We start from the raw sequence: 21,592 nt of genomic DNA on the forward strand, positions 1-21,592 counted from the left end.
TTTGCTACAAACCTCCAAGTTATGGGGATCCCACTTCTAGGCAACCAAATGCTTCCATTCTGCACTGTATGTTTTGGATAGAGAAAGGCTGGCCAGAAAGGCAGGTTTGAGAAGGGAATGAATAAGTGTGCAAAACCATGAACAATCCCCCTATGAAGCCTCGGATGTTCCGGGAGCCCAGGCACTGAGAGCACTGACTAGGGACTCCAGGCTGGCCATGGTTTGCCACATTCCCAACACTGACAAACATAAAAGCTAAACAATATCTTGGCATCTCCAATCTGCACCACATGCATAAAAAAGAGGCTGATTAAAAACAAAATATGCCACCCCAAGTAACCCCTTTTGACTATGAGGAATCTGGGGAATTTCCAGTACCTTCCCTCGTGCAGTTCAGGCTTCTGCGTCTTCATGGGGAAAATTATATCAGCCTTTCCATTTGTCCAGCCTACTCAATAGTACATCTTCACACATTCCAAATCAAATTACTCAACTCCACAAAGAGTGAAGTGTACTGAATAGTCATTTGAAACTTCTAGCCTTCACAGAAAGCAGAGTTGGAGTGTGGGCAGTGAGTGACAAATGCCTTTCTGTGTTCCAAATGAATCCTATAACTACACTGGGTAGACAGGCATGAAGGGAGCTGACCCACATAACGAGTTTTCCAAAAGGAAAAAGCTGAGCCTAGTTCATTGCATGTTCTGTTAATAAAGGTGGCTCTCACGGAGAAGTATCCAACTATGTATGCCTGTGTTGAACAAATACATAAAATTATTGTATAATAACAGCCTCGTGTCCTGCAGGTTAACATGAACGTTACAGAGCAAGTCTCGAGTCAGGGGCTTCATGTGGACTTGAGCTCTTAACATACAGGCACACAAAGATATATACACAGACATGGGTTACCATACAGAGAGTCAAGGCTGGGACACCCAGCATCAGCAAGAACATCCTTATTTTCATTTAGAAAAAAAAAAATCATCCTCTAGTAAAATGACTTAAGGCTCCTTGGAGAAGCAGTTGGCCCCAAGACTGGGGCAAGAAACATGAGAAAATAAGAAGGGCCTGGAGCATCTTCTGGGACCAGAAAATAATAAAGGGTTAGAAAAGGAGGGAGGGTGGCAAATAGAGAAAGGAAAAAATGAAGGAGCCATCTCAGGGGGCAAAGACAACAACTTTAAGAACTTTCATTACAAACATCATTCCCTAAGGAACAGAACTCTGCTCCCCTGCCCCATCCAACCCCTCCCCCCAAAAAAAACTCATGTTGATACTAAAATCCCAATTTCTGGAGGGCTCATGTGACCCTACTTAGAAGCAGGATCTCTGCAAATGTAATCAAGTTAAGATGAGTTCTTATATGGATTGCAGTGGGCCCTAAGTCCAAGGGCAGATGGCCTTATAAGGAGGGAAAGGGCAGACACCCAGAGGAAGACATCTCAAGACACAGACCTTCAGTGATCCAACTTCAAACCAAACAATATTAAGAACTTACTAGCAACCATTTGAAGATAGGAAGCATGAACCTAACCCTGGAGAAAACTTGGTTTCAGGCTCTAGCCTCATGACCTGAAATAGTTTTCTGTTGCTTTAGTGTCACCAAGCTCTTGGTACCCTGTTTATGGGAGTCCTGGGGGAGCCAACTCCAGTGCATGGTAAAACTACCAAATGTAAATGTAAGCAGATGTAAAGTATCTCTCTTCTTCATTACAGATGTTAAAAAAAAAAAAAAGTAATTTTACCATAGTGAAACTTTCGACAGGTGAACCAAATGACTGGAAATTACAAAGTGGCACATGTCAACTACATGGTTTCTGACATGAAGCATTGAGAAAAACACTTCACCCAGGTAGCACCCTTCCCGATGCAAAAGTTCAGTCTATCCATGAGAAACACCTACCCAGCCTGAGTGGAAGGACACTGTACACAGCTAAGCAGCTTACTATAAAGTGCCATGATCATGAAACTAGGCTAGTGGACAGGCTTAATGCAATGGGGAATATTAGGGCAAAATGGAGAGCCCAGTTCCGGTTTATTTATCAATTTGAACCTATGATGACTTCTTAATCCTGATCATGTTCCTATGAGATATAAGATGTTGATAAACACAAAAGGTAGCAGAGTGAAGGGTACCCACAAGTTCCGAACTACATGTACTTCCCCATGTCCACAGTTACCCTCATATTAAGAAAGAAAAAACAGTTGTGGGGGGGGGGGGTAGAGGTGCTATGAAAGGGGAAATCCAATGAGGACCAGCCCAATGATCTCTCAACAAGCCAAGACTGAAGATGTAGCTCATTCAAGCACACTGGTTTAACCCTTTATTTTTAACTTTGCTTGGTAGTACAAAATTCATAAAAAGTACAAACCAGACAGTTAAAAATACATTGACACTGGAAACAATGAAAATTTTCCTTTACAATTTTTTTTTTTTTTTACATCGAGGTGGCAACTGATTCATTCATCACACCAAGAAGCTATCCATCATTAGTGTTGTGGACAGTGAGCTCCTCCAGGATCTCCAGTCCTTCTAAGGAAGAGAAAGGAGGAGGGATCCATAAACAACGCCTGTGCTGGGAACACACAGGATTCTCACCCGACAGTGTAAACCAACACAAATCGGATGTGTTCAAAGTATCGAATGCTGAATTTTTGGCATCTCTGGAAGCCAGTCACCCAACTTCTCAAATACTTTAAAATGTTTAAAATGTACTCTTGGTATATAAATACAATTTTAAATATCTTTGCATATTCTTGTTTTTTATTGCTATAGAAAGTGCTCTCTAGATTGAATAAAATTAAAAAATAATTAAAGCTAAAGAATATCTTACATATTAGCCCATCACCATTTAAAGGACTTTTTTTAATGCAAAATGTATGCTTTTTGCTTGTTTAAGTCAAAATATTGGCTTAGCTGCACAAACATCACTCTCACTAACACACACGCCACTCCCTGGACCACAGTGAATCCGGGATCCACACTGGCTTCTCTGCTTTGGAGACACAACAAACATATGCCAGTCATCGGCTACCACTGTGAGATAACATCAAACCACACCTACCACTCACATAAAATGTTAGAAAAAAGTTAGTTTCCAGAAACAGAATCAAGTAAGTATATCTAGAGAAAATACCCTGTGGTATACTTTTATAAAAAATCTTTGTTTTTCCTTTTTTTTCTCTTATTTTTGTGGAGCCAAACAAAAACAAAAACAAACCCTTCTCTTTGAAATAAATGAAGTACTCAGTGCTATCATACCAATGGAAGCAGGGCATAGAGCTTGCCTCACCCCCACACCGACACACATACTTTTTTTGTGCACTTTCGGGTGTTTAATAAAAGCAAGCTAAGAGAGAAAGCGACAGGGCTAGGAGCCACTAAGAGTGGCTGAGCATGCTGGCAATGTGCTCTACCACTGAGCTGTATCCCAGCTCTCTTTTCAATTTTTTGCTTTGAGACAGGGTCTGGCTCAGTCACCCAGCCTATCCCTGAACTCTCTCTGTAGCCCAGGCAGGCCTACAACTTGCAATCTTCCTCAGAAGCTGTTGCTGAGTAAGCATCAGCAGGGGCTTGTTTGCTTAAGAAAGGAGTGTTTTATTGTGGTCTCCCGATGTCAAAACAATTTTTCTAGAGTGACTTAAGCCATTTTCCCTTTTATTCAAATAGACTAAGTGACAACTGTGTAGGTATGTTAAATAAAAACAGTAATAGACTATTTTCTAAGTGACTGAAGAGTGGCAGTAGTGGCCTGATGGCAGCCGGAGTCAGTGCTGAATTCTTGGTCCAATGCCTGTGGTTTCCATCTGATTCCATGGCCTCCTGGGGGAACCAACTGGTGAGATAGATGCTCACACTAGATGCTTCCAAGGACCTTTTGGAGGAAGAGTCTTCTGTCACAGCCCACTGTGTGTATGAAGATCTTCTAATGACTATCAGTTGGAATCCGGCTTGGGTAACAGACACGAACACCCCAGCATAAGCTCAAGCTGTGAACGGCTCCATTGTTCCTAAGATTGTGATTCCAAGGGAGGAGCCGCCAAGAGCTGGGAATGGTGAGTGGCTAGGGACAGTCCACAAGTACAAAAAACAGGAGCTCTTTCCCGATGGGAAATTGAACTGAAATTTTCATCAGACTTTCAATCCCAAAACTTCTTTCAAACCAAACTGAATTCTGTGTTCAGAATAGCAAAAATATTCCCTTTTGGGTTTGAGCCACATGCCCAATGACTTCATGATAGAAATTGTATAAAAGATATAAAAATATTCCCTAGTCAACTTCATATCTTGCATGTTTGGAGGATCTTAGAACTCTTCAAGAAAGCCAATGCTGCAAGAGAAAATAACAACAACAAAAAATGTAAAGCTGTAACAAAAGAGAGAAATACCACACACTGACCTGCATGAGTATTTAAAACCACGGGAAAGCTGTGATTCTCCCTCACCCCAGCTGACCACAGTCCACTTCCCTATTACACCTTCCTTCTAGAATTTAGTCTAAGAACATTTAAGTACCACCAATCCAAAGGAACCTTTCACAGGCGTCACCTAAGAGCATCAAAAGCACAGATATTTACATTACAGTTCATAACAATAGCAAAATTACAATTATGAAGTAGCAACGAAATAATTTTCACCACAGCATGAGGAGCTGTGTTAAAGGGTCAAGGTATTAGGAAGGTTGAGAATCACTGCAGTGGAGTCTGAGAACCAAGGAAACAAGGCTGTTTTCACACACGTTCCCCTTGTGAACCCTGCTTCACTTCTCCAGGGAACACCGTCTTAACCCCTGCCCCTGGGCTGTCACATCATTCTACTATGTTCATCTGCATTAGTTGTTCATTCATGTCCCCTTGGACCTCAGAAGGCTTGCTGGATGGAAGTTACATGGTCAAGCTCAAGTTCACATCCACCTTTGTTAACAGAGACAAACTGAAGCCTTTTAAATTTATTGTTAATAAAGTTGGGCTTTCTGTGTGTCTGTTTCTGTGTTTCTCTCTGTCTATGCCTCTGTGTCTGTCTCAGATATGGTCTCACTGTATAGCCCTAACTGACCTGGAACTCACTAGGTAAACTAGGTTGGCCTCAAAAATCACAGAGCTCCTGCCTTTGTCTTCTAAGTACTGTCGTATATCACCATGCCCAGCCTAAATTAGGCATTTTTCACATTTACTAATCACTGTATTTTCCAATAACACACAATACTCATATTTTGTTGAGGGATTTAAATAATTAAAAACTCATAAATACCAATAGTGAACAAGTGTTTACATATTTGGATCAGTTCAGGGGAAAAATTTAAAAAGCACATAGATTTTTCCATTCAAAATTGAAATTAAAACAAGCAAACAAACAAAACCCAACAGACATCAGTGAATATTCGTGCAAATTCTATTGCCTTCTTTTGTGAACAATGTCCATGAGAAATCAAGCCTTTACAGCGCCTGGGCTCCTGGTACTTTTGTTATTCTGGGAAGTCTGCATGCTATCCTGAACTGGGTTACATGCAGTACCAACTCCTGTACTTAGCATCACTGGGTGACTGAAACACTGAGAAATGGACACTTAAAATTTACCAGCCCTTGGAAAAGTGAAACTCAGGAAGGAATTTAAGCTACTGGAAACACCACTGATGTCTAGTGTGGCTCTGTACCTGGAGGAATGAGGCTGAACAGTCCTCGGACTCTCAGCTCACCTCTGACCTCGGTCTCCACTGAGCCACCCTTGGGCTCCCCAAGGTCTGTCTTTAGGGTCCCCAGAGTCCCTAAGCCTCCTATGCTCCAGAGTTTATGATGAACAGAGCAGATATTACAGCCCCTCTTTTCTATGTCTCATCAAGGGACTAAAGGGAAGGACAAATAGGCTCTCTTTGTTGGTGGTCAGTTACAGGGAAGGGCCTAGCACAGGCTTATCCAGTTGATAGCTTGTTAGCTGACAATGAAACAAAAACCTCTGGTCTCTCAGATCCTGTGGCCCAGAGAACACTAGTAAATGTGCCTCGCGTCTCGGGATATTCTGTGAACAGAAACAATCTGTAGAAGAAAGCCTTAGGAAGAATGCTGACATGGATAACCCCAAACTCCCAGATGATAGCCATAACTACCAGAAGATTCTATCTCCAACAATAAAAGACAAACAGTGTTAAAGGCACCCAGCATGTATGAGCACAGCCATGGCTCCATCAAGATGGAAAGGTAAAGACTAGCTCCTTCTCATTTACCTATGGGCAGAGGAAAGCCTCAACAGCTGGGAACCACAGAGCCTAAGCCATCAGCTTCCACAGAAGCCAGCTTCTAGGGAGCATCTGTGCGCTCAACTGGGCAAAAGGAGGGAGGGGAGCTCTATACACAGACACGCTGCCCAAGTATGCACATGCTGAACACCTACACAGAACACTCAGAACCACAGTCCCTTTTTGGGAACAGGAAGAGATAGATGATGATTTAGGGCTACTGATAAAGATGGAAGGAAGGCTTTTGTTTGTTTTTAAGACTTTTATTTTTTTTCTAATCCTGTAGCTCTTTCTATTGTTTGACTACTTTGCCATGGGTCTGCTGGCTATTTACTATTTATTGTTTAAAAAAAAAACGACTGCATCTGTAGACTGGAGCCTAGCATAATCATCATCAGAGAGGCTTCATCCAGCAACCAACCGATGGGAGCAGATGCAGAGACCCAGTCAAACATTAGGCAGAGCTTGCAGAATCCTGTGGAAGAGGGGGAGGAAGGATTGTAGGAACTAGAGGGGTCAAGGACACCAGAAAACCCACAGAATCAACTAATCATGGAAGGGCTCATTAGACTCTTTGGAAAGATAAAACTATGTCTGAATTGAACTATGCCAGCAACAGCTGATCCTTTTAGACCTAAAGGTCTGTGACCTTGGTGCCCCTGGGTGAGGACTGATTCAGGTGCTCACAAACCAATGCCCATCTTGTCCAGGCAGAGCTTTTTAAAAGCTAATGACATCAGATGACTCTGTGGTGGTTTAATGAGAATGGCCCCCATAGACTCATATGTTTGAATACTTGGTTCCCAGTAGGAAGAATTATTTAGGAAAATTAGGAGGTATGGCCTTACTGGAGATGAGCTTTGAGGTTTCAAAAAACCTATGTCATTCCTAGTGTCTGTCTGCCTGATTGTCTGTCTACCTCTCTGTCCACCTCTCTCTCTCTCTCTCTCTCTCTCTCTCTCTCTCTCTCTCTCTCTCTCTCTCTCTCTCTCTCTGCCTTATGCTTGTGAGTCAAGATATGAGCTCTAAGCTGGTGCTTCAGCACCCACCATGCCTGCCGCCTGCTGCCATACTCCCTATCATGATGGTCATGGACTCAAACCCTCTGAACTGTAAGCCCCAAAAAACTGTTCCTTCTGTAAACTGCATTGGTCATTGTGTCTTTTCACAGCAATAGAAAAGTAACTAAGACACTACCCCTTAGTCAAAGCCTGAAGGTATGAAATGTCCACTACTGTGAGGTTACAGGCATGTTTCTGCTTTTTCCGTTTCAAGGAGAGCAACATTCCCTTACAACCCATGCCCCTGAGCAGGAGCTCCAGAGTGTGGATTTCTTCCCACCCTAAGATCTGGGAAAAGCAAGTCCTAAGCCTGGCTCCCCATCTGTAAAATGGTGGTGTTAGTATTTCCCACAGTTCCCCAAACCACCCTGCTACCTCAGATCTCACTGGACTTCTGAGGAGTCCCTGCATACTGTCCTCACAGTGGGCCTGCACAGACACTGCCTCCTTCCTCCTCATGTAAGATCATAGCTGCAGCTCCCACACACAGCATGCCAGGCACCACACAAGGGACAGAGAGCCTTACCCTGGAAACCAAACCAGGTGACCTTATCCAAGCAGTTTCCTTTGATAAATGTGTATTCAGCCCCTATAAGGCTAGTTAATTAAACTAAGGGTCATCATTCTACCTGAAACTTCTTTATTTAATAAATAAATAAATAAATAACTGTCTTTTCCACAAAAACTCTACATGCTGAGAAAGGGACAAGCTACTGGTTGTAGCTGGCATTTCCATCATTCTCTGTGGAATTTGTATGAATGAATGAATGAAACTAAATAAGAAAAACAATGCCAAGAATGTAAGTGAGAAGGATAAGCTGAGAAGACCCCAAGTATTCTACAGGCATTTGGCAGCCAAGCAGAAGGGGAGGAGAGCTGGCCTCTCTTGCTGAGAGGGGTCAGCTGTAGGTCAGGAGTGATGACCTGTGATTGGCTGGATGCTTGGGAAAGAGCCTGGGTCAGCAAAGCCTTCCCATCCCCTCCTTCTTGGTTCTGATTCCCCAAGGCGTGGTGATTCTCAGGTCTCCTCAGCACAGACAAAAATGGCTCAAATTCCTGAGGGACTTGTCCATCTGGGTGTCCTGAGAGTCCAAAGCTGTTTTGTTCTTAAGAAGTAAGAGGGAATTCACAACACTCAAGAAATAGCTTAATAAACAACAAAGGCTACTGGGAATGCCAGGACAGATTTGACAACAGTGAATAGTTAGTAATAATAATGATGCCAAGGATGGATTTAAGAACTGTACATAATCCTGTCAGTCAAGCCTAACAACCACCTCATTTCATGAGGAGAAAACTGAGGCTTAAGAAGGTTAGGGATGCCCTTAATCCCAGTATCCTGAGTATCCTGAACATAGAAGCAGAAGATTCAGATTGAGAAGGCTAGCCTTAGCTACACAGCAAATTTGAGGCTAGCCTGGGCTACAAGTTAGCCTAGGCTATGAGAGTAACACAACTGTGTGAATATGGTGATGCACACCTGCAATCCCAGTTCTTAGGAGGTTAGGGGTAGGGGTAGGGTGGGGTGGGGTCACTGGGAATTCAATATACAGCTTGAGCTATATAGTAAGTACCAGGTCAGCCAAGGCTGCACAGTAAGACCCTACGTCAGAAAAGTTAAAGGAAAAAAGAAAAAGAAAAATGTGGGTCAAGCAATTTGCTTATACTCATCAGTAGTTAAGTGGCACAGTTTATAGTAAATCTATACATTGAAAATATAGCTTTTAATCACCAAAGTAAATAATCAAAAATATAGTACCTTCATAAATAAATAAATAAATAAATAAATAGGTCTCTGCAAGGGTAAGAGGGGGATAGAGACTGGGGTGAGAGTAGTCAGAATGCATTATACACATGTAACATTCTCAGAGAACAAATTTAATTAATAAAAATAGAAAATCCTAACAACTAACCTGTTTTAATTTTAATAGTCTATTGTAAAACTATAAGATGGTCTAGACAGGGACCCCAAGAATCAATCTCAACAAGGCTCCCTAAGGATCACACTCAATGAAGCAACAGACAAATGAGGTTATGCAACACTGAAGAAGCTTCCACACAGCCATGGGAAGAACAGAGTGAAGACACAACTTACAGAATGGGGAAAATATTTTCTACATCTAGATAGATGACAAATAGGTAGGTAGATAGGTGTGTGTGTGTGTGTGTGTGTGTGTGTGTGTGTGTGTGTGTGCATGTGCATGTCAGGTAAATAATACAAAAAATCTATAAAGAATTCCAACAACTAAAGAATTCCAACAACTCAACAGCAAAAAACTAAAAAAAAAAAAAAAAGAAAGAAAGAAACCCACCTCGATCCAATTTTAAAATGGGATGAAAGTTGAAAACTAGTTAAAATTTTAAATGTGTGAAATGTTGTGCAACTTTCCACAGCAGTGTTTTCAATAAGGTGCAATCAGAGAGAGGAAAAAGAAGAACACACCTCAGAGACACACACCATAAAATGCAAGCTGCAGCATCATTTTTACAAAAAGTCAGAGACCAGTGACAATGAAGACAAGGCTGTGGCATCTGGAGACTGAAAGCAATTCAATTTATTTAACTTTGAAGAACAAAAGCTTATTCTTCTAAGGGGAAAAAAATCAAAACACATTTTCTATGGGGGAAAAAAAAGAAACCATTTTGACAGCATTGCCAAAATAAACCAGGCAGAATGTAAGTCAGAATAGGCTACAAAAAGGAGTTCAAGCCACAGGGGCTGGGAGGGGATAAGCAGAAGGAGAGGACAAACAGACTTTGTTTTTAAAAGAGGGAAGGAGAGAGGGAAAGAGAAATCCTACTCTATTTAAAAAACACGCAATGGTCCTTCAGTAGCTCCAAGGGTCAGCTCAAGGCCCTCCGTGGACACCAAGAGCTGTGGGTATCCAGTCCTCTGTATAAGAAACTACAGCATTTGCATATCGCCTGCACTTCTCCTCCTGTAAATTCTAAACCATCTCTGGGTTTAGAGATGCCAAATCCAAGTAAATGCTATCTATGTAAACAGCTATTGTTCTGCATTGTTTAGGCTACAGGTGTACAAGTGCAATACAGACAGAGGACTTCGAGAAAGATTTTCGGTGGGATATTGGATGAATCCAACAATGCAGAATCTGTGGATATGGAAAACTGACTTCACCAAGATTCTGTTAAAGACAAGAAAGGGGGGCGGGGGTGAGCAGGGAGGAAGAACCCTATAAGTGAATGTATGGTACATTAAGGCAATTAGGAAAACAACTTGGAAACTCCAATTTAAACAAAACACATTTGAGGGAAAAAAATACAACTTCAAAGACTTAATTCAGCTATATAAAAACAGGTCCATCAGAGCTGGAGAAAGAGAGGAAGAAGGAGGGAGGGGGATTTATCATAGATTTTCTATAGACAATGGAGTATTTGAAGTGTCATTACCTTTTGCTGATTCATAAGTAAGAAAAATAAAGCAATTATTAATGTGTAAAAAAACCAAACAGGTCCATCTTTTACTACTTTATGAGCTACGTTTTCTCTCCCGAGACAGGGTCTCACTGAGTAGTCCTGGCAGGCCTAGAACACACTAGAGCAGAGTGCTCTCCAACTCACAGAGACCTGCCTGCCTCTGCCTCCAGAGTCCTGGGAATAGGGGCATGTGTGCATCATCACACCCACTTATTGCTACATTTTACATCAGATCTTCTCATTCTGTCCAGACCCAGAGATTTTAGCACAGATGAAAAATTCCACATTTTCTTAGTTGAAAGTCAAGTCCAATTAACTGTCCCAAGCATATCTTCTTCAGAAACATAGGAAAACTACTAAGAAAATTTTACCAAATATCTAATATTTTAAACACCAATGACTATTGCTTCCTTCTTTTTCTCGGTCCATACTCTGCATTATTCAGCATGGACACGCCTAAGACCTGTTTTTCTTGGACTAGGTTGACATTTGTGACAACTGAAGCCAGGCTACTTGGGTTCCACCCTAAACTCCACCAATTCCAAACAAGTTATTTTAACTGTGTGCTGAAGAACCTCACCTGTAAAGTGAGGTGCCCAACTGATTCTGCAGATTATAAATCCTCAATTAGTATTCTCTCTGCTTTTGAATTTTTTTAACTTCCATAACAAAAACTTGTTCTTTTAATTTCAAAATTAACTACAGTGAATTAGAGTCTCAGAAGATATGTTCCCTTCTTAAGACCACTAGTGAATCTTACCGATTTGGAGAGCATACCACAGTATGGCCACCCTCCACCGAGAGCCAGCTTCATCCCAAACACTCTCTGGGCACTTGCTTGAATCAATGCATTAATATCCTTATTTCATATAAAAAAGGAGGTATGAGCAGTAAGAACTATTTATTTCCAAATGGACTCATAATGGAACGTGAGCCTCCTGGTAGAACCCAATTATGTAATCCTAGTAGATGTCAGTGTGCATTGTAGAGAATATCAAATTCTAGACCAACATGTTACCTGTGGTCAGGATTTCAGGTAATTAGATCAATTTCCTGAAGTGCGATACAGATAGAATGCAGGCCACAAAAGCCAGCTGAGCAATCTTAATTCCTTTCACCTTTCTAAATCTTGGTGTGGCTGTAACCAGGGAAAAGTATGGCATCAGGATGGCCTTGTATTTAGTTCCTGCCTACCACTGGACTATGCTTCTTAAGCAGTCAATTGCTGCTGGGGGGTAGCACACACACTGTCAGTATGACCCCATACTTCTTGCTGTGCTTTCATCACCTAAGACTTCAATACCAGATGTGTCCCTTCCCAGACAGTGATTTTAATCAGCTTCTATGATTATCCAGGTCACTCAGCAGTCCATGTCTAACATCAAAGGCATCTCTGTTCAGTACTGCTTTTTTGGATGATGGGCACGTCCTATGTTTGCAATTCCCAACAGGGCAGACTCCAACCTTGGTGGCTATTGATCATTAAAGTAAAAATCTAAATATTTACTTTGAATTAATTTACATGTAAGTAACTGTGGCTGTTTGAAAGAAAATGGCTCCCAAAGGAAGTGGCACTATCAGGAAATGTGGCCTTGTTGGAGGAAGTGTGTCACTGTGGGGGCAGGTGTAGCACAAGTTTTAATTGTTCTTAATAATAAAAACCCAGAGTCAGATATTAGGAAAGCTGAAAGATCAGAGAAGCAGAGCAGCCACTAGAGCTCTTACTTCTACAAAATCCTCAGACTGAAAAGGGACAGTGCTCCTGTCTCCTCCTACCTTTATTCCTCTCTCTGCCCAGGCATCTCACTTCCTGTCTGTCTGTACAGACCTCCAGACCTCTATAGTTAATTAGTGGCTAGCCCCGCCCTCTGATCTTCAGGAAAGCTTCATTAGAGCATAAACAATATACCACTACTTTTGGAAGTCTCTTTGGCTCAAGCTTCCCTCGGTGTGACTGTTGACTTCCTGTTGCCTATAAGATGTAGCACTCTCAGCTCCAAAACCACACCTGCCTGCATGCTGCCATGCTCCTCATCATGATGATAATGATGATAATGGACTGCAAGCTGCCACCTCAATTAAATGTTTTCTTTATGAGAGTTGCTTCGGTCATAGTGTCTGTTCACAGCAATGAAAACCAAGCTAGGACAATAGCCTAGCTGACTAGAAGCTACCCTAACAGACAAAGCTCTAGAATGATCTGTAGTAACATTCCCTAGTCAGGGCCTACGGCCTAGACTTTCTCCTCAGGAGCACCCTAGGCTAATTGGTCTGGCCCACCATTCTATCTTAGAGTCAGAGACCTGAGAGTACAAAGGTTGGATCTTCTCTCCAGTGACATGACCATTGATATATCTAAAACCTATCCACCCATGTACCAGTTCCCTCATCCGGGACAATGGGATGAACTAACAATGTTTGTAATGATGACATGGACGATATCAGCCTTATGTCCAGAAAACTAGACTACCAAGTTAATACCAATTCCTGTTACTAGCCATTCATCACCTTTTCCCTAGTTTCCTCTCAGCTGAGAAGCCAATCTTTTTTTCCTTGCTTTTCCTCTTTAAAGAAAGTCCCGGCTGGGTGGTGGTGGCGCATGCTTTTAATCCCAGCACTCAGGAGGCAGAGGCTGGCAGATTTCTGTGAGTTCAAAGCCAGCCTGGTCTACCAATGCTACACAGAGAAACCCTGTCTCAAAAAACAAAAACAAACAAACAAAAAAGGTAAGTCCCATAGCCAGGTAGCTCATACCAATAACCCCAGCAGGAGGCTGAGCAGGGACTGTTGTGAGTTCAAGGGCAGCCCAGGCTACATGGTAAGTTCCAGGCCATCGTAAACATAGTTAAGAGACTCTGTCTCAAAAACAACAGCAAGATAAATAAACAAGAACCAAAATCAACAAACAAAAAAGTCCTTGTTTAGCCCATAAAACAAGAAGAGACCCAGTCTCTCCCAATACAAGCCTACACGAACTAGTTCTAAAGAGGAACCAGTGCATTCACGCCTTAGAGAATTAAAGAACACACAGCTTCTCCAGATGACTTCAGCCTCTGAACCTGCACGCCATGAGAGAAGCTTCAGCCCAAATGCCCTTTATCCCCTCCATTCAACCTCAGGGCACCAGCAGCCCCATCCAGCATGTCCAGCATACCAGGCCCAGGGCTTCACTACTGCTTCAGAGAACTCTCAGGGTCACCCCAAGACAGGCAGTGACGTCTCCATGTGCCAATGAGACATAGAAGGTTGTCATGCCTAGCCAAGCCTCAGTGTTAGAGAGTGGTAAACAGAGATTTGAACCTGTCAGCCAGTTCCTGGACTCTGGCTCACTCTGCCAGCTCACTGTACTGTCGAGGCCGTGCCTGACCTCATCTGCCCTCACTTCCTTTATATGCACCAACCCTTCCAGCCTGAAGTTCAGGCCTTGCCCTTTTATATATAACAAGCATAAAGACAACAAATGCTCCCCAGGCCAGAAAGGAGGGAATCAGACGAAAGCTAAGCCAACAGGAAGTCATTACAGGGAAACTGCTGATTTTAAAGCTCTTAAAACTGCAAACAAAGAAGAGTAGCGGTCACCTTGAGTTTTTTCTGAGTGCTTCCGAACAGCTGGTGGAAAGAGCAATGTTCCCAGGTGGGGGGGTGGGAGTGGGGGTGGGGGTCTCAGAGTAATGTTATTACTGATTTCTGCAGAGTAATATTCAAAGGGTGGGGGATTCTCTTTGATACAATAAATGAGGGAGCACACCAATTCAAAATACTGGCCTGCTTGTTCCAGAATTTTTCAAACACAGTAAGATCGCATATCCTATGCTCTCTCTGTATCTTTTGGTTTTTTGTTTGTTTTGTTTGACATAGAGTCTCACTGGCCAGTCTCAAAGTCACAAACTTCTGCCTCAATCTCCTAAATGCTGAGATGGTCCTGTACTACCATTCCAACCTGGGTTTTGTTCCTTTTTTTTTTTTTTTTTCTTCCTTTTAAACAGCTTCAATGGCTTATTTGTTGTACATTCTAAAATTCTGGGTTTTACCCTGTTTTGAATACAAAGATGCTGTAGTGACACTATGACTTCTTGCTCTGAGGTGATGCACCTCCCAGCATGCTGTATGATTCCTGGTTCACCAGTCTCCACCATTCTGCAATGCTCCAAGCCTCTTTAAAGGGGCCCAGACAAGTAATCCTGAGGACTCGGTGCCCTACAGTCATATCAGTTTCACAGAAGTCCTCTAATTCCCCTCCCAAAGGTCATTCCCATGTGACCACAGACCACAGAAGGGCTCTCTGTACCTTCTCCCTCCTCTCCCAGCCCCAGTGTCCCCAAGCCTGTCCCCCAACCCACAGCTCACCTGCTACTCCGTGCCACTTCGGTCTCTCTTCACAGGCGTCACAGGCACATCCCCGTTGACACTCTCAGTCCCACCTACAGACATCAAACTTCTCCGCTCCTTCTGGTTGGACTTGTGCTCCACTTTTGTAACCCTAAACCTGAGGAGGGAAAGGGGAGATGTGATGGGCTTTGCTTCTCCAGTAAGCATAAGGGATTATAGGTAAATAAAAAATCACCTCCTGGAGGACAGCAAATAAACTCAGCACAAAGGAAGAACAGCAACAAACACTCTCGGGGCAAGAGGGGTGCAGACCCCTGTGCAACCACCTCTGACAGTTTACTTACAGAGCATGTGAAAGCACATTAGAAAACACTTAGCGTGAGAGCTGTGGTTTCTAGCGGTGACATGGGCATTAGCCACAGAACCCTGGGGGACAGGAAAAGTGGTTTACAATGCAGATGGGCATAACCAAGATGGTCACAGCATAACCACCTCGAGTAAATACACACCTGCCAGGCAGAGGAGCCACTGGTGGCTCCACTAAGTTGTTTCTGCTTTTCAAAGCCAAATTTAAGTTAATTTTTACTCGAGAGTGATGAAAAAAAATTAAACAAGTTACAGAAGAGAATCTCATGGAGAAACATTAAGGCAGTCTACTGTCTGCTCTTCTAGAACAGCATCATCAAATCTGTCTTCAATAACATTTATATAGTTATGGTCCTAATCTTCTTTAAATGATCTAAAATAAAAATTTCCTCATTTGTCCAAAAGGAGGTCACAAGGAGGAGGCATCTGGGAAGTAGAGACTCTGTCCTGTCAAACTACAAGAGTCTTAAGCAAACACTCTGAAAACCAGCCTGTAATGATTAAATACCTATCACGTCCAGCAGTTAAGAGGGGGGTGGATTCTGAGTCCTGGGAAATGCAGTATGGACCTGAGCTGAGAATTCTCAGCACATTTTCAGAGAGTAAACAGAACATGTTTCGTCCAAATGGCCTCAGGCTCTCATACCCTGCAGTCATCAATACCCATGACTGTCCCTGCATTCATAATGCTCATGACTCTGTTCCTACAGTCATCAATGCCCATGACTCCTCCTCTTAAATGAAGGCAGACTGTTATTAAGTCAGGTCATGAGCTGTACTGCTCTACTGTGAGTGGCAAACAGTCCTCAGCCCTGTGGTTACTATAACACAGGACAAGACTTGACCAAATTAAAATTACAATAATAATTTCTAAAACTGCCAGTGTTTTTGAATGCTTGTGCCCAAAACTAGTCTAAAACCTTTACCTGAGTCCCCATTTTTACTTCTGACAGAAGCCCTGAGAGGTGGGTGTGAGTGCCTTCTCACTTTGTGCAGGGGGAACCTGAGGCACCCTGTGACATAATAGTCTATAAGTAGTGATGCCAGGACCTGATCAGGGTAGATGCAATGAGTCCAGGCAACTCTTCTAGAGGTCTGTCCTAACTTAAACTCAGCACTTACCTTGCCTGACTCCTGCATGGGTGACCTTTTCCCCTGTGACACATTCCTAGGCAATGCACTTCGTATAAGCTCTCAAACTGCATGTGTCCCCTGCAAGTCTGCTCATGTCAAGTCTCACTAAAATGACAATCAAACAGCAGGATCTTCACATGCCATGTGGGTTACAAGGAAATGATGCTTTGGAACTGAGGTCCCCAGGACACAGCAGAGGTGACCTCAAAGAAAGCAGTTACTGCTACTGGTGTGGATCTAAGGTGGCAGAGACTGGAAAGTTCTGGTCCAAATCGGTCTCTATTCTTGATGCATGGCAGCATGACATTTCCTGATTGCCTGGCACTCTGGTGAAGACAAGTGACCAAGTAGAGCCAGTGGATGGGAGTCAGATGATACATATCACCCTCAGGCTGGTTTCACTAAGAACCCCCTCACAATGTCTGCCACAACTCTCTCTGTTCACAGACCTGCAGAGTCATGAGTGGAAGGGGCCCAGGGCTCTGGACAGCTGACAAGCCACACACTGACCTGATCACCTGTTTTAGATTCTCACAAGAGAAACAGAAACACATGTTCTGGACACAGTTGACAGTCTGGGCTCCAGCTATTACAAAGAATAATTAATCACTCAACTTAATTAATATTTGTTCTATAGGAGCTCTCAATAGCTGTCTGGTCTGTCAGAAACATCCAGGATTCAGACCAGGGCACGTCTAAGAAGCCAAGCTCATGAGAACTTATGCTCAAATGAAAAGCTAAATATAAGCCTGTAATCATAGCAACCACGTCCCACACGAGCAGCATCAAGACACCTTACCTGCCGACAGAGAGGACAGTGACCTCCCCGTGACGCCGTGGCCGGGCTTCTTTGGACTTGTTGGTAGGTCTTATGAAGTGCCATCGCTTATGCCTACAGCGTTGGCACACATCCCGTTCAACGACACCTCCCACTGTGTGCAGATGGTGGCCACAGACATGCTTCCCCGGGGTGCCTCCTGGTGACAAGGGCCCAGGACTCACAGGTGGGCTCCCTGGGGTGCTAGGGGTCACAGGGCTAAAGGCAGGGAAGAAAAAGAGAAGGAAAAGGGTATAAAAATGGCTACTTCGAAGAAATGCCAGTGAAGGCAGCTTTCCCCGTGATGCAGGAAGGTTTAAGCTCACAATCCCTTCAATTGTACTCATGAACTCTGTGAACTGGCCCTGGGCAGCAGCACTCAGCTCTCATGCAACAACTGTTCACTCCGAACAATGAAGCGGATGGGCTAGGGAGTAAGCCACTGTTTCCAAGGATAACACACAATTTGACTTCACAATACTATATTCTTTTCCAAAATTCCCATCCTCCTTCCCATGCAATCACAGATTTCTCACACACAGCCAATCATCTGCCTAGAACACCAAGCAAGACACCCTGAATGTGCCAAGGGGGAAAAAACCCCACAATTATCAGAAGACTTAAGATCGTCAGAATATAACATCCAATCTGTCTATTACATCAGAGGAAAAACTTTTAGATTAAGACATAGAAAGTGGCACTCAAAATAGATGCTGATGTGGTTGACAATAAGAAGAGTAGCCACCTGTCTCCTAAGAATGTCTTATGTGTTAATTTAATAAATCCTCATAGACCATTATGATGTATGCATTAATTTCCTCAACATAAAAATGAGGACAATAGGGCTAAAAGAAGCCAAATGTCCAAATGTCATTTCCAACACCCTTAGAAGAGAGTACTGTGCCAGGCGTTGGTAGCGCACGCCTTTAATCCCAGCACTCGGGAGGTAGAGGCAGGTGGATCTCTGTGAGTTTGAGACCAGCCTGGTCTACAAGAGCTAGTTCCAGGACAGCCTCCAAAGCCACAGAGAAACTCTGTCTCAAAAAACCAAAAAAAAAAAAAAAAAAAAAAAAAAAAAAAAAGCCAAATGTCTTTAGTATATCTTGCTAGTATAACACCTAAGTGGTTTTGAAATCCAAACCTAGAAATTCAAACTGCCGAGCCCCCACATTCATGCCCACAGCTACTGACACTGCTTCAAGGACAATGGTGACCAGCTGGGTACCCTGGGCCAGGCTAGCTAAGATAGACAAAGGAGAACTGTAGATGTAAGACATCAGTTACATTCAGAAGAAACTAATCCTATGTAGAAAAGGGGGAATCTAAACAGGATAGGGCCAGACTGACCAGGAATCAGCCTGTGCCACACCAGAGACTAATACCTAATACCTACAATGTGCAGCAAGAGCCCCAAAGTCACACAGGTGGCTGGCAGGAACCCGCCTCTGGGCTGCTGGCAGCCAGTGGACTAGCACACTTCAAAAGCAATCCAGGCCACACTCCACTGAGGGGAGTCAAAACAGTCTAGACAACTAGAGTTCCCAAGTGCTCTTTAGCAATGCCCTTAAAGATGTCCAAATAATGCCGGGCATTGGTGACGCACGCCTTTAATCCCAGCACTCGGGAGGCAGAGGCAGGCGGATCTCTGTGAGTTCGAGGCCAGCCTGGTCTCCAGAGAGAGTGCCAGGACAGGCTCCAAAGCTACACAGAGAAACCCTGTCTCGAAAAACAATAACAACAACAAAGAACAAAAACAAAAAGATGTCCAAATACAAACACACAGTAGGACCTCCCTGAAAGAAAAATGTTAGAATTATTTACCAAGTACCAGTGAATACAAAGCCCAATAACAGGCCCAAAGTCAACTGAGTCCAGGCTCCTCGGAGCTAATATGTACTGAACACCAACATTCTGGTGGAGGGCAGGAAATACAAGTCTCTACACCTTGAGCTGCATCTCCAGAGCTTCCTGAGCATACAGCCCAGTGTTCTACATGACCCCTCTAACGTACACATCCACCACAGCCTATCTGACAAACACATGGACATTAAAGAGGTGTCAGGTGCACTTTGCAGGGGCCACACAAAAAGCAGATCCTCCTTGTCATGCCACTCCACCCATCCGATAGTCTGCATTTCCTGCATATTCTCTGGCCACCCAAACAACCGTTCCCAGGTGGACTGTCTACAGGACCTGTCTACACCAGCACCTGCTTGGAACACCGGCACAGATGGTACTTCTTCCTTATTGGCCTTCTTCTGGTCCCCAGAACCCACCCAGTGCCCCCCCCCAATTCCAGCCTATACCTCTCATAAGGCCTTGCACACCCATCTCTATGTCCCACTGGCTGAATCCCTTCAGAGCAAAGACCTGACTGCCCTGCTCTGTAGCACACTGTATCCTGCACCCAATCAATGCTCCCGATTAGTGAAATGGAGAACTGTCTAGACATATACTATCTATAGGTAATTACAATGGAATCTGATAGTTAAAAAACTGTGACGCATAACTGGTAATTTGAAATCAGATAGTAGCAGGTATTCTAAACCGACCAGATTATCGTTTAGCTATTGGTGCTCATAAAGGCCTTTTAGGACCTGAAGTACTCTATATTCCTGGTAATAATCCAGTGGAATTGGCACAGTGGTATGTAGACAATGGATCTGGAGCTCATAAAGTTCAGTTAACTTGCCCATCAACAGGTAGTCACTACACACTAGCGCAGGACACAACCACTCTACAGATCTGAACCTATGCTTTCACTGTTAGCCAGGGTGTTTGGGACCCAGGCTGATCCAAGGCTTTCTCTGCGCCCTGATATATGGAGAAGGAATATGGCTCCTTGTGTAAAATTAGGAATATGCTTAGCAGAGCCAGCAAAGGCCTGGAGGCAGAGCCTTGGAGGAGCTTCAACTTCATCCTGAGACCTCAACTCTTCCTACCCTAGGGGGCTATGGTTATCAAATCCCATGGCCACTATGTGCTCAGTCTGTGGAGCACTTGGATATCCTGTGTTCCCCTTGATTGGCTTCCTGTTGATGTCACCACATTGTATGACAGCTTTCCATTGTCTGTACCCCATTTCTCCATGAAAACTGCAAATAAGACGCTGTACTTCTTAATAAACTTGCTTGGCATAAGCCATCAGCTCACACAAGAGCTCCTGGTCCCAGCTTTCTATCTTCTTTATCTTCCAATCCCTGGCTCTCACCCTCGACAATAAGTGGTTCTGGACCCTATTCCCGTGATCTCCAATCACAGGGTGATGGCCCCCCAAGGAATACTGACAATGTGTGGACACATTTTAGGTTAAAGGAGAGGTAGTGAGTACTCTGTCACCCAGTGAGCAGAGATGAAGGACTCTGTGCAACAATCCAGCCATTACTCTCAGCAAAGACTTGTCCGACCTCAAATGTCAATAGCACTCAGCTCTAGCTTCACAGAATACCAATGGCGGCAATCTGAACAAATGAAAACTTGTCTCCATCTGTAGGAAAAGAGACACTCACCTTTCAACTTCGCCGATGCTGTTATCAGCTACCATGGCTTTCAAAATATCTGCATTTGCTGAAGAGAAAAAGAAAGAATTAAATGAGGTAAGTGAATAACCATAGTCACCACATTAGAAAAGCTGTCAGTGAAAGACCTCAGGCCTTCCTTCACTTCAGAGGAGTTACCAGAGCCCCGGTGAAGAAGGTAGAAGGTTGAGGAGGTCCAGGGTCCCGGATGAAGAAAGGGGAAGGTTTACTTTCCAGGTGGCCATCTGCCTTTGCTCTCCTTTTGAACTACAAAGGCCCCTAAGTCAGGACAAAACATTCAAATTTCTGTGACATTTTAGGCTTGACCCATGCCCATGCCCTACTCAGCCAAAGCTGCTGTGAATGTCAAGTGTCTTTTGGCTATTTAATTGCCAGGGCCAAAAGCTATTACCCACTCCTAACCTTTTCCATTGGATTTTAAAGCACTGTTCTCATGACTTACCACAATAAATTCTCCAGAGAGGAAAGAATAAAAAGAATTACTATTTACCATGTGAGCCAATGGTAGCATGTAACAGTTTACATTCTAATGACATCCCTGGAGGAGGACAATTAACTCTAGTTCCAGCTTTGTCACTGAAGTATTGAAAAGTAATGATTCATGTGCTATGTATGTGTACTTCACAACCTGACTCCCTCCCCCCACCCAGTTTTTTTCCCTACCCATCTCCTCATGAA

The 21,592-nt window shown here is 43.5% G+C and overlaps 1 protein-coding gene across 1 annotated transcript in view; it reads right to left on the minus strand.

Moving 5' to 3' along the window:
* Window positions 1-2,283: 2,283 nt before the first annotated feature.
* Window positions 2,284-21,592, minus strand: part of LOC100773300 (RELT-like protein 1) — a 58,987-nt gene continuing 39,678 nt past the window's right edge. The window contains exons 4-7 of the mRNA XM_027390720.2: window positions 20,885-20,942; window positions 17,358-17,594; window positions 15,077-15,215; window positions 2,284-4,328 (exon numbers count right to left, since the gene is read on the minus strand). Of these exons, the coding sequence (XP_027246521.1) occupies window positions 15,080-15,215; window positions 17,358-17,594; window positions 20,885-20,942 (431 nt within the window). The 3' untranslated portion in view covers window positions 2,284-4,328; window positions 15,077-15,079. The remainder of the gene's footprint in view (window positions 4,329-15,076; window positions 15,216-17,357; window positions 17,595-20,884; window positions 20,943-21,592) is intronic.

Source organism: Cricetulus griseus (assembly GCF_003668045.3).
Source record: "Cricetulus griseus strain 17A/GY chromosome 1 unlocalized genomic scaffold, alternate assembly CriGri-PICRH-1.0 chr1_1, whole genome shotgun sequence".
Taxonomy (NCBI): Eukaryota; Metazoa; Chordata; class Mammalia; order Rodentia; family Cricetidae; genus Cricetulus; species Cricetulus griseus.